Here is a 13,558-nt window from a genome sequence, read left to right as displayed (position 1 = left end):
TAGTATATTTTTTATTTGAATAGTAGCAACGCTTTTTAACTCCGTTATGCATCTTGGCAGCGTCTCTTGCAAAATTTAATTGAACGGTTTCGTAAAACAATAATATTCCCATAAAGTTAATACTTTTAACTTAAATTCAGACAACTAACCTAAAAAATGTCGCTCGTGTTATTTCGATCATAATACTCTTTTATATTTCCTGTACATTTACTTTGAGAAACATAATATTTTTTCGCGCCTAAAAGTAGGCATAATTTAGTATTAGTCATAAATTCAAATCAACAGTGAAGCACAAAGCAAGGTTCCGTTTTTGGTTATTTGGTCAAGTATATTATAATCATCTTACTGAATTATTGAAAAAATGAAAAATCCAAAATTATTCTTTACTTTAAAAAGGTAATATGACCCTACTACGGTTTTCAAATCAACTGCAATCTGGTTGAAGTCTAAATTCAGTATTGTCGATATCAACTCTTTAAAACTCGAATACAAATTTTCTATCATTTTATACACGAACCATAACACATAGTAAGTGCATTTTATTGCTTAATCGGACGATAATTAAATGGTTTGAGCTTAAAAAAAAGACCGAAATAATTAAAGCAGTCAAAAATTGTGAAGGTGTTACAGCGCTATCCAAAAAACACATTTGGAATTGTCTACAATTTATGGAAGTGCAAACGAAGAAAAATACATTTTTTTAGGCCCCGCTATCAAGGCCTGGAAGACGTACGCTCCGAGCTTCAGAACGACAATGGAAAATGCGCTTTATAAATGATTTTTAATTACAAAGCAGAAAGAATTACGGATTAATTTTAAAAGAAAAAGCAAAGAAGCTACATGGCAAGTTAAGCAAGGAAAGCTGAAGTTTTTTTTCTAGCGATGTATAGCTTCAAAAATTTAAAAAGCGTCTTGGAATACGCCTTATTTCTATGACAGGCGAAAATCCGGAAGTAGTGGTGCTGTTCAAAACTAAGTCACAAGAAAAAATTTAGGAAACTGAACTATGCCCAGTACAAATTTACAGCGCTTAATATCCTCTAACAAATATATTCTTTAACTAGGTTAAATCCTATTTAAAAGATATCGAATTGCCTCAAAAGACTTTTCTTCTTCTTGACAACGCACCTTCGCTCCAAACGAGTATGAATTAAAGAGTGATGATGGCTCAATTACAGCGATATTTAGCCGCCCAATGTCACTTCTTTGATTTAAGCAATGGGTGAAGACGTAATAAAATTAATTAATAATTAAGTTCGCAGCCATTTTCGCCCATGAATGCGATTTGGTCGAATCAATGAAAAGAAATAACATGATAACTTGGAATAGGTTGGGTCAAAAGACTTTGGTGAAGTGCTGGACAAATATTTTAAACTTTGACAACCTGAAAGACGAAGCGGTATCAATTTTTAGCAAAACGATACAATGAATCTCGGCTGAAAGAGTTAGCACAAGAAAACGAAAACGCCGTATTCAGTTCGGTCGAAAATAAGAAACGTCAAATAATAATCACTGTTTTTTCCTTACAATAAGAAAACAACCTGTATACATCCTACAGACAATGTTTCTTCTAATCTTTACAAAAATAAAAAGTACAAATCTCGGAACCGGTTATTAGACAGAAGGTCTAAGAACTAATATTTTGAATTATGGTATGCAAGAAAAATTTAACAGTTATATTAAAAAACTGATAAGACAAATAAATAAATTGAAATACAAAGCATTCGAAGACTCAAACAATTCGTTAACTCGAACCAATATGGTTTAAAATTAGTTCGAGTTTTCACAAGTGCACTGTATTACGGCTTTCAGCTCTGTGCCAGTGGTGTTGACTAGAGTATCAAAAATTGATTCCACGCAATACATTTTGTTGAGATCGTAGAGTAAAATACCACCGATACTGGACGAAGCAAGCTAAAATGGAACCTACTTCTGGGAATATTCATTGCAAGCAAAACTTAACTTTTACAGAATCCTCTCCTCTCCTCCTCTTCATTTATTTTCTTCAACTTCAATTCTACTGAGTGCAGCTGAAAACCGGAATGGGGTAATTACATAAGACAATCGGATAAAAGAGAAAAGCAAATAATACTTCTGATCAATTATTTTAATTTGAAGTGAATTTTAGTCTGAAAGTCTTATTGTCTTGCAGTTTGAACATTGCCTTTAATTGCATAAGAAAATGTTGAAAAAAGACAATTGTTTTAGCAAATTGTGCTAAATTAGTACGGAAACTGACGGCGTTGCTGCTTCTCCTATATGATAGAAAGTTTTTATAGCAGATCAGAAAGAACCTCTAAGTATTTTTAGTGGGTTATATACAGTGAGAATTTTCAAAAAAATCATATATTTTTTTAAATTTTTTAATGTACTTTAAATATATTTAAGAATAAACGCATAATTTCATATCGTTCCGGTGAATATTTTTTGAAAAGTTGCTTCAGAGTGCTTGGAAGTAAAGAAAAGTCATTCCAAACTTTGAACCCTTTTTCTCAAAATGGTATTTTCAAAGTCGATGACTAACATTACTAGAAAACGGCAAAACCAATTAGTCTCAAAATTTAACAAGAGCTTCTTATATATTTTTTCGTAATTAATGGAAGATTTTTTCTCACCGATAAATTTTAATTTTTTTCATTTTGTCAGCAAAATTTATTTTGCTTATTGCTTCGACTTGCTTTACTAGACTTAACATTACTGTAATGAACTAATTTTGGTCTTTTAGTTTCATATGATTCAGTACAGAGATATAATGGTCACCGCAAAATGTCGTTTTTGAGAGGAGCTCCCGGAGATCAACTGTAGTTCCTTTCCAAATAAATATTTCTACTAATACTAAGTCTTAAAATAGAGTTCAAAGATAGCATAATATGTGTAAAGATTTTTAGATCAACAAATTTAAACGTTTTCTCAAAAATTTTTTGGAAAATTCGTTTTTTTCGTTCTTCTAACTGTATGTAACCCCTTCAAATGTATCAACGTATCTTTCTAATATGCCCACGTATAGTATATATATGTATACGCATGTATGTGTGTATACTCGTATATAAACTAAATATGTAAATAAAAATAAAAAGAACGCAATTTGTGTTTCAAAATGAAATTTTTATTTATTATAGAAAATTAAATGAAATTAATAATTACAAGCAAAAAACTTTATGATGTAAAATCTACGAGTTACAAAATACTATAATGTGATATAAAATTTTACAATTATTGCATAGTTTCACACATGATATCCATTCGGTAATTGCGAAAAACAGAAACAAGAAAATAATATCAGTGTTTTCTCCATTTACTTGTATGTAAAGAGAGTAGATGAAAAAGAAGGAAACCGCTGATCGTGTTATTAGTTTCAATTTGATTATGCCACTTTGTTTACTTATCAATTAGTGCCACATAAAATTAAAATTTTGCGAACTTTGCTGGAAGTGTGATTTTAGAAGCAAACGAAATGTGAGACACCACGAGAGCTTTAAAAAGCACTTTTGAAGCTTATAGAGTGATAGCTAAAACACTTGCGCACAAAAGTAGGCAACGCATATGAGAAATTGAGATGGTTATTTCGTATTTTGTCGTAAGAACATACACTCCTTTCATAAGCGCCTCGTGATACCTCAGAGCTTTTTTCACGGAAAGCATTAAAGAATTCTCAACGATTGCTCTGCTTGATTTCTTAATTTTTCGGAAAATACAATATTTAAAGGCATACGGTTTCCGAGATTTATAGTTTGAAATTTTCAACAGTTCTTATACAACAAATTATTATTTTAGACTTAAAGTGAGTTGTAAGCATTACGAAACTTAAGGTATTTAATACGAAAAGGCCATTTCTTGAAGATGTCTCTTTAAATCGAATTTAGTCTAACTAAAATAAACAGTTACGTATATGAAACAGTATTCACGTGGCTGTGAATTTTTCGCTCATTCACTTGCTACATTTTCTTTACTTTGTTTTAAACAATATTTGCACTTTTGTTGTTGTAGTTACAAGAACATTAAAATAAGTAGACGAAAGAAAATATCTATAAACTAAAGTTAAATATAAAAATGTGTTTTTCTCTTCTTGTTTTTGTGTTTTTTTTTTTTGTTTTTGTTCTTTTCTATATCTATCGCATCTCAGCCTATGACAATTTGAACTTTTTAATGCATTTTTTTTTTTTTACTTTTTTTATCATTCAAACATCAAACATCGACACTAAGCTTATATAATTATTTTAATGCAGTTAAATGTAGGTTCTTTTAATTTTTGGCAGTGATTTTGCTACTCACACAAAAAATTATACAAAATATCTTAAGCTTACGCTTTGGGATAATACATCATACACGAAAGTGGCGAAGAAGAGCTTTGGAGGCGTGTGCGAGCTTCTAAGTTGGAAATAGTTTTTAAACATAATAAGTAAAAAATTCTTAATTTTTATTAGTGTTGACATTAAATATAATGAAAAAAATATTTCATCTTCAAAAGTTCATCAATCGCTTAAGCGAAGCTTCAGTTGCGTTATATAAAAGCGTTTAAGGGTTAAAGCTTTTTTATGATAAACTGAGCTTTCACATATTGATATGTGTGCTTTATATCTCATTATTGAAGACCTTTTCAATTTAGTTTTGCGTATTTTGAGATTTTTGTGAACTTTTTTACGAGTTTTGAGTACTTCCACGTAGCTTTCATTTTATTGATCTTATTACCACGATTTAGCGTTCAATGTGCGCTTCATGAAAGCTTGAAGTGGTTTCAAGTTATCTTTTGTGATGCATTACTTCACCGTATGGACCAATATGGCTTACAAACGTTCTACGAAGCTTTTTCAGTTAAGCATATTTCGAAATAAGTATAGAAAACAAATGATGGTCTCAATGAAATAGTTTTGTGAACAAGGAAATATCTGAAATACTGTTCCTTATAACAAAAAAGCTTTAAAGCTTTTGAGCTTAATGCTTTTAAAATGTGAAAAAGCAAAAGCTCAGAATTCGCACACACTTTCAAATCTTTTTATCGCCAAACGTTCGCATACAAATAGTTCTAATTTCTCTTGCCATTTTCCTTATGTCCTTCCCACTTATTAACTAAAGCAGCGTGCAAAGCATTCTTACATTTTCCTAAATATAAACAGTGAACAGTACTAGCGCAGATCGTGCCCTGCACTCGCTATGATACGCTTCTATATACAGTTAGCTTTTAATAATACCCGGCGAAAAACCTAGCAGAAAGTACATTTTATTTAATTAAATACACTAATTTATAATACCAAGTTAATAGTTAAATATGTTCTGCTTCGCGCTTTCAACTTATAAACCAAGCGCAACAAAGACAATAAATCTAAGTAAGGATAAATTTTAGTTACAATAATTATGTTTAATTTTTAATGATAATTGCAATAATAGTACTAATAAAAAATTGCTTTACTTTGGTAAAATTCATCATTTGTTCTGTGTACTCAATACGCAAAAGCTTACAGCGAGCTTTACGCGTTAGAGCTTTTAAGCACTTAAATATTTTTTTAAAATAAAAAATTCATTATTTTTATAAGAAAACGAAATACAATTACGACTAAAAGGCGAAAATTATGTTTAAGCTCTTAAAGAATTATGTTATTTTATTTAATTGTTTGTTTGTGTTGTCACTTAATGTAATTGTATGCGTGAATTAAAGCAGCATTGTTGGCGTCGCACACCTGAATTTCGCTTTCTCACTAATCTGTATGTTGCTTCTTCCTAACAGACGCAAGCAAAATGAGAAATACTATTTGTTCCAGAATTAGCCTAAACTTTACAGTGACTTACAAAAATGAACATTCTTCATAATTTACGTAACAAATTTGGTTGTGTGTCTTGCGCGTCGCGTTTACTCAAATGCAATTTAGTTAGCTGAATTTCTCAGTGTGTTGTGTGTGTGCGTTGTCTTCTAAAACTAATTTTTAATTTCTAAGCTGTTTAATTTTGCATGTTTTGCGTGTTGATGGCACAATATCATTATTTTTTTTTATTATTTTTATAATATATAAGGATCTATTTTTTTCATTTTGTGTGTTTTCGCTTAATGCTTATACTTGTCAACGACTAATTTTAGTGTGTATGCTTTTTTATGATTCATACTTTTTTTGCTTTAAACTAGTTACTCTGCTACATATGTACTGCTTCTCAGCTAGTCTCAATACATTTGCACTTTTGCTGTTTTTGACGATACATTTTCAGTTTGCTCACTTCATGCGTCATGTTTACTCAGTTGTTTGTTTGTTGTAAATTGTTGTTGTTTGTTGTAAATTGTTTTTACATGTGGCGCTTCATATGTAACGCCAAGTGGTCCGATCTCGAGAAGCAGCGATCGCAGTTGCGGCATTTGAAAGGTTTGGCGCCCGTGTGCTTGCGGTAATGACGCGTCAACTCGTCGCTGCGTGCGAAGCGCCATTCACATCCCTCCCAGGAGCATTTGTACGGTTTTTCGCCTGGAAAAAGAGGAAAAATTGAAAAATATGTAGTACGGTTTTAGTTAAGATAGATTTCAATATTATTGGTAATGCTAATGTTAATAGAGTTGAGTTGCTTTATGGATTTTCACATTTATACTTGCATTACTTGAAGAGCTTTCTTGTAAGCATCCTTAAGTTTCTCAAAATCAATGTGAAAATCGTATTGTATGTTATATTGCTGACAATAACAGTTTTCTTTTACATTCTACTAACAAAAAAAAAAAAAAATTTTAAAATTCTTTCATAGTTAGAAAAGTTTCCATACAATAGCTTGCTTGTGGTCGGCCAGTTTATATGGCGGTTATACATATGTATGCCATAATTGTTCGATCTGAAAAAACTTTCCAGAAATTATATCGCTACCTGGGGCAATAATTCATGCGACAATCTCAAAAACTGAGGGTCTACTTCTTGTCTATGCAGAGAGACGGACTGGATATATTATGAACAACTTATAAAGTAATGAAAAGTAAACTGTGTTTTTGGAGTATTTATCTTTATCATATCTGGAGGAAGTTTCATCGGATTGCCATCGACATCAACGAACAAAAGCCTTAGAAAACGAGCTGTTTCTTTCAAAGCAGGACTTATGTTGGATATGTCACAATTGAGTGAGGATAAATCCATACACGAATTGCAGAACCTCTCTCCCCCTCTCTCTCTCTCTCTACCTTTTGATACTTGATACCAATGCGAAGTGAATTGGAGAGAACTAAAGCGCTCAAAATGCTAATTTTTTGAACGTTATAAATACTTTCACAAAAGGCCAAAAGTCGGAGGCCAAGTGCCGTTTTTATGTAAAAGCAAAGGTGAGGAAATTTCTGCGCCAAGAAGCCACTAGAATTCTCGTTGCACGTATTATATCTACATATATTAACGCAGCGCTTAAGAAATGTCCACTGTTGACGGGTGCTTAAAGCCAAACTTTCCGTTGACTAAATACACAATTGCAACCTCAGCTGTCATACGTTGAACTGTCCCGCTTCTCTTTCCGAAAATAAAACGTATTAAAATATAATTGTGAAACTTTCAATGTATTTTTAGCTCTTTTACTTTTCGATTCATAAGTGCAGCAGCAAAATGTAAAATAATGTTTGGAAAGTATGTTAAACAAAAACAAAATTCTGATGCAACACAAAATGAAGAAAGTTTTCGCATTTCGCTAACAAAATATGCGCCGACATAAAGCAGAAACAGTGAGAGAAAACAGTGCTTTGCTTTCCGCTTCAGTACATCGGTAAGTTCTCTAAGAAATCTGCATCCATACATACTACATACATACATAGTATACGCAGCAGTAAACAAAACAAATATTGAGAGAACAACAAGCACAACAACAATTGCAGTGGGCGCAGTGAACAAAAGCTTCATAGCTCAAGTAACGACAAAGTAAATTAAAATTAAAATTGTAAGAGATGCTGAACAACTGCGAAACAATTAAACAAAACAAAAGAATTATTACTTACAAGAAAGTCAAATATTTGCAGCAGGAGTAACTAGCACGAAATGGAGTATGACAGTGAGCCATAATTTGGTGCAAAGAATATTTGAAGTTGGAAACGCAAAGAAATATGGGAAGCATACAGCTGGCAGCTGGGGAAGAGAGCTTACAATATATATATATATTTTTTTTTGTTTTTAAATATATAATCAAATATACAGAAACACAGCCAAGGCCCTCATTTAAGATAGTTCATGAAAAAAAAACTTCGAATACTTAAACAAAGCTAGATTCTTAAGTATGAAGAAGCTTACAACGGCAAATTGGAGTGCTTTAAATGCATTCTAAATAGACAAATGATAGAAGAAAGCGACGATTTTAGTAATTAATAAATTATTGAAAGAAAAATGTAGAAAAATTACTAAATTTTTGGCAAATAATGATAAGTGAATATTGGTTGGTTAGCGACTGGTTGACTGGACGTATACGGAAAGTCTGACTGTTAGCGGTCGCTCTTAAGACAAGTGCAATTTTTCTAAAAGAGAGTGCTCAGTTCCTTTAAGATTGAAACATTAAAACCCGCAGAAGGTATTATCTGTCAACCACGAGCCATCAAAACGTGGTGCAACCATCTACCTGATTGCAAAACTACAAAAGTCATGTGCAAAACGGTAGACAATAAATAGACATAGCTCCTACTGACACTCTTTAGAAGGTAGGAACACGATTGGAGTACTCACTTGTCGCAATTTATTAGCGTCACACGGCTAACAGATCGAGGAGACTACAGGAAATGTCAAGAGCAAGACACTATATAAAACACGGATTGGTAAGGCCACGCATCAAGCATCTGGGACCCAACGATAAAAATATTGGAATAGGTATCATTGCTGAAACTACAGTTAACTACTCCTCTTGAATTACCTTACGGCACACAATCTGGCACCGCTAAGAACCAAACCGGATCTAAGCATGGCTCATTGGCCTACCAAACTAGCCTAAACCTAACTTACCAATTCAATATTTTCTAGAAGTAAAAGTATTTTAGTCTGTGTACTATCCAAAATATACAGACAATCTAACCGGAAAGTAATTTTGTTGCTGTATGTGGTGCTCCTAAAACATTCATTGCTTCAAAGACTCTTTAAAAGTGCGGAAAGGTATGGGGTGGCTTATATAGTATATTCCTATATAGTGATTGGTTAGGTTAGTGACAAAATACCTTCATTGAATAATAATGCGTGTTTCTCCTGCCAGAGTTTATTGAGTTGGCTAATAATATCTCTACCCGATACACCTGGTTTGCCGAAAATATGACTACAGAAATGTTACAACCACAGTCTTACAAAAATTGAACAGGGGAAGAGGGAAAATGTCCGTATATTTCTGCTCTATACTACTTTGGCCATTTGTTTTGGTCAAGATATTTAGCCTCAATGCATATAAACATTGTTTTTGGACAATGTCTTCCAAACAACCGCGTGCAAGTATTTGAATAAACTTTCTATGTTCCATTCGGGATCAGAAGTACTGCTGGTTGTTAATCAAAGCTTGCTGAGCTTATGCGAAGCCCGCAGATCCAGCGGTCCTAATCCGAGAATATTGGGACAAGTACTTGTATACCTCTTGTTCACCGATCTTAGGAAAATCTAGTCTGAGTCTAGCCAGATTTATGTTTTGAGTTCTGTAGCATTTCCCTAAATTGTTTGGCAAAGATATCATTCTTTATAATTGGTATATACTTATGTAGATGGTTCATATATGTGCATATGGTCTGAGTCTGAAAAGTCAATACTTTTAGAAATATTTTGGCTCTAGTTTCTTGTAAATTATGTGCGAACCGAAAATGTGACTTCAGGTATATTTTTTCAAGTTTATAAATTTTAGTTGAAATTCCAGGAATATTTTGCTCATTTCATTTGTTTCTCTTTCTCATTGCTTACTGTTCATATTCCACTGTGGCAATGCATTTGCCTTCCGGTACACATTTTAACAATGTGCTGCTTCCGGCGCTGGTGTAACGCACAGATCACAAAAAAGTGAGTACAAGAAAGCATTCGAACGGAAGAAGTGTGCTAAAAATCACTACACATAATTTATTAATGCGTCCTTGGAGCTTTTGAATATTTTGTGAAGTCGCCAATAATACCAGTACAGAATTTTATTTATATCAGAGCTTAATGTTATTTAAAGGTTGATTAGCACAGTCATATTCTATGAAGGCAGGTGCTTTTGTGAAAACGCATAGTGACCATTGATAAAGCTCAAAATTTTGTCACAGCAGCCACTTTAACTTTGCCTCCAACACCCAATTGATATCGAAATGCTCAACAATAAACCCTGAAGTCCATTGAAGTATTGGATGAAATAGCCAAGGCGCATCTCTATTGGCAATTATAACCGTTGCAACGGTTTATTAATCCGCCCAATGAAACTTACAATTCGCACGATTTATGACGGATTTCGCAGTTCAAGGAAATGCCGTTAAATGCGCAGATCGCGCTTTACACTTAGACATTACTACAAAAGCCGCTTGCAACATCGCTGCTGCGTTAACCACAACTTGGCAAATCCGCCGCCCAACTTACACACAGATAATGTCAACTAGTTTTGCCATTCATTTTCGGCCATTTCAATTACTTAAGCGTCGAAGCGACTATAAAAATGCCAAAAAGGAAAATCGTTAGGGAAAGATTACAAATGCAGTCAAGTGAAAGGACACAAACAGACCATAAAAATGAGAAAATCCGACAACAGCAACATGAATGACAAGCGCTACTTACTTACTTACGATTGTAGGACAAGCGGTCGAAACCAACGCGAACAAGTAAATAAGCGTCGGATGAGTGTTGCGAGCAAGTAGCAGCTTCGCAACCGCTACATCCGCCTCAAGCTTACAGCGCAACAAAAGCCAAATATGCGCGCAAAGTAAGTTAGTGGCCAGAATGAGTGGAGCAACATTAAAAGTGGTGGCGCGGCGGCAGTAAGTGTGGCAAGCGAAATGTTGCGGTAATAGAAAATTCACCAAAAGAAAATTAAAAATTCCTTTAGAGCTAAGACAAAGGAGGCGGCCGCCTAAGTGCAGATATGTAAGGCAAGTTGCTTAATGTGGCGCATGCAGGGATACAGGGAGGGCGCAGCTGGCTGGCTGCGGCAAAAGGCGGGTTAACTGTATGTTTTATAAAATATTGACAATGCAGAGCAAGTAAAGTGGAACGAAGAGATAAAGTAGCTAGAGTATTGCACAGTAAGTTTATAAATGAAAAACTCGTTTGAAGGGAAAGGAGAAAGAGTCTCATTTGATTTTATTTAACTAAGTACAACCTAAATTAATTTGTGGTTTGAAAAAAAAATGTACTATATAAATGTTAAGCTAAAAAATTAACTATTTACTACAAGTTTTTTTCCCAAAGTGGCTGACATTTTCAACAAAAAAAAACACATTAATATGGAATTCAATGAAATAACCTAAATATGTTGAATAAAACGCAAAATATTTCGATCCGCTAAAATATGTTCAATTATTTACGAGAGTGAGGACATAGATATTAGTTTTTCGAAATATTTTTTCTTTGTAAAGAGTGAGAATTTTTAACTAACTAAAAATTAGTTTCTTATTAATTGGTTTTGGTAACTATATGCTATAGTGGCTCAATCTGAACAATTTCTTCGAGACTGTAGCGTTGTCTTGGAAGACATCTCGTCAAATGAAAAATATTTATATATAAGAACTTGATGGTTCAATTTGTATGGCAGCTGTATGGTATAAAGGTCCTATATTGGCGGTTCCGACAAACTACCAGCTTCCTGAGGAGAAAAAACAGACGGACATAGCTAAATCAGCTCGTCATGCCGATCATTTACATTTTATAGGGCCCCCAATGTATTCTTCAGGGTGTTAAAAACTTCGCGGCAAATACCCTGTTCAGAGTATGAAAAGAAACCCTGCGAAATGAAATGTAAAAAATATTTAGAATTTAAAAATATTGTCATAGTTTTCTTGAAAAGAAAATAAATTAGTTCGCCTATTTTTTGATCATCTAAAATAGCACAATGTGCCACAGTGCACCATTTGATGCAGCACAGTGCTCACATATGCAGCGCAGTGCAGTGAAATAAGAAACTGCGATTGTAATAAAAACTGCGCTGCTGCATGACTTGGCCGTGTTTTGTGGTCTAAACCGGAGGATGTCAATTCAGACATCTTTAGCTCCTTACTTGCGTGTGTTTGTGTGTTTGTGTGTGTTATCGGACCTTGCTGCATGCGCTATTGCCCGCAAAAGGAATCAGATTGAAAACACACACACTCACGCACACAAATACACAAACAGCAATGGGATTGTGACAGTAAGCGCCGGAGCAAGCCACTTGCTAACGAGGCAAAGCTCGTGAGTGAGTTAGCAATTCACAGCATGGCGACAGCTGCCGTTGATAAAGCGTTGAGGTTACATTTTATCTGCGATTTGGGCAATAAATTTTCGTGTAATTTTATGGTTGCATTTTAAAAATTCATGTAACGTGCTGCAGGCAAGCAGCCTTCGCTTGGAGGCCGGCCGCAGAAGGCGCAGTCGGCGCAGTAGCCAACTGGCGCCGCTAAATTCTTAAGTCGAGTGCAGTTTGTGGCCGCAACAACTTCCTGCTAGAGAAGCAGCCCGCTGCAGTTGCAGCTACGCTTGTGATCGTTTGGCGCGCTCGGCTGTCATCACTGCGCCGTTTTTGTGCGGCATCGCCATTATTTACACACTCGAAAATACAACTTCCTGCTGGCGTCTTAGACGCGTTGGCCCATATACACTCGTGCTCGTGTGTGTGTGTTGGTTGAGCATGTGTGTGGCACTCGGTAGCTCATAGCAATTGTTTGCTGCAGATTGTCGCAGATTTGGCATACATATTTCTACACACATGCTTGTGTGTGTGTGTTTGTGGATGCGCGCGAGTTTTATTGCAGTCCGTTTTAACTGCGGCTGCCTTCTTCTCTCTTGTTGGTGTTTACTTCCGGTTCTTAAGGTTTTAAATTAAATATAAAAGTAGCTTTTGGTTGCAGCTTCTTTTGGCTTTCGGTGCACTGGTACTACTTTATTGTTTACTGCATAACTTTTTTCCCACTGCTTCTGGTTTTGTACTTTTTGGTTTGTGCGGAAACAAAATCGCATTTTTATGCACTTTGCCGCTTGCGTTATTCCGTTAAATGTCAGCGTGTATCTTTCTCTTAAAACTTAACCCAGTTTTTCTTAGAGACTACTTCTTTGGGCAGTAACTACCGAGCACGCCATCGGCACACGCTCAGTGTCAGTAGCAATATTCGCACCGTTTTGTGGTTAACGAGCTGATATTCGGGTACCGTAATCATATTATGCCTTTTTACAGCTTTTCCGAAGTGAATTGGCGCACGTGTGCATTTTATCATCAAAGGAGAAGAAAGAGTTTGGGAAACACACGCGGAAATGGACAGAGAGATGAATCAAAATGAATTTGATTTTTTTGAGAAACACTGTTTAAGTTAGTAATATTGCTAAATAGATACTGACTCTTACGATATTAATCAGTAGGTTTTTTATTAAATCTGTTGTTCAAGAGTTTTAGAATGATAATAAATGCTTAAATTTTGTTCAACCGATTTTGTGAAACATTAGTGAGAAAAAGTGTC

The 13,558-nt window shown here is 34.5% G+C and overlaps 1 protein-coding gene across 1 annotated transcript in view; it reads right to left on the bottom strand.

Annotated features, from left to right (window-relative positions):
- Window positions 1-4,444: 4,444 nt before the first annotated feature.
- Window positions 4,445-13,558, bottom strand: part of LOC105227701 (Krueppel-like factor luna) — a 361,609-nt gene continuing 352,495 nt past the window's right edge. The window contains exon 5 of the mRNA XM_011207192.4: window positions 4,445-6,446. Coding sequence (XP_011205494.2) covers window positions 6,271-6,446 — 176 coding nt within the window. The 3' untranslated portion in view covers window positions 4,445-6,270. The remainder of the gene's footprint in view (window positions 6,447-13,558) is intronic.

This window comes from Bactrocera dorsalis, chromosome 3 (genome assembly GCF_023373825.1).
Source record: "Bactrocera dorsalis isolate Fly_Bdor chromosome 3, ASM2337382v1, whole genome shotgun sequence".
Lineage (NCBI taxonomy): Eukaryota > Metazoa > Arthropoda > Insecta > Diptera > Tephritidae > Bactrocera > Bactrocera dorsalis.
The sequence above is the reverse complement of the archived record's forward strand: the minus strand, read 5'-3'. Positions and strand labels throughout refer to the sequence as shown.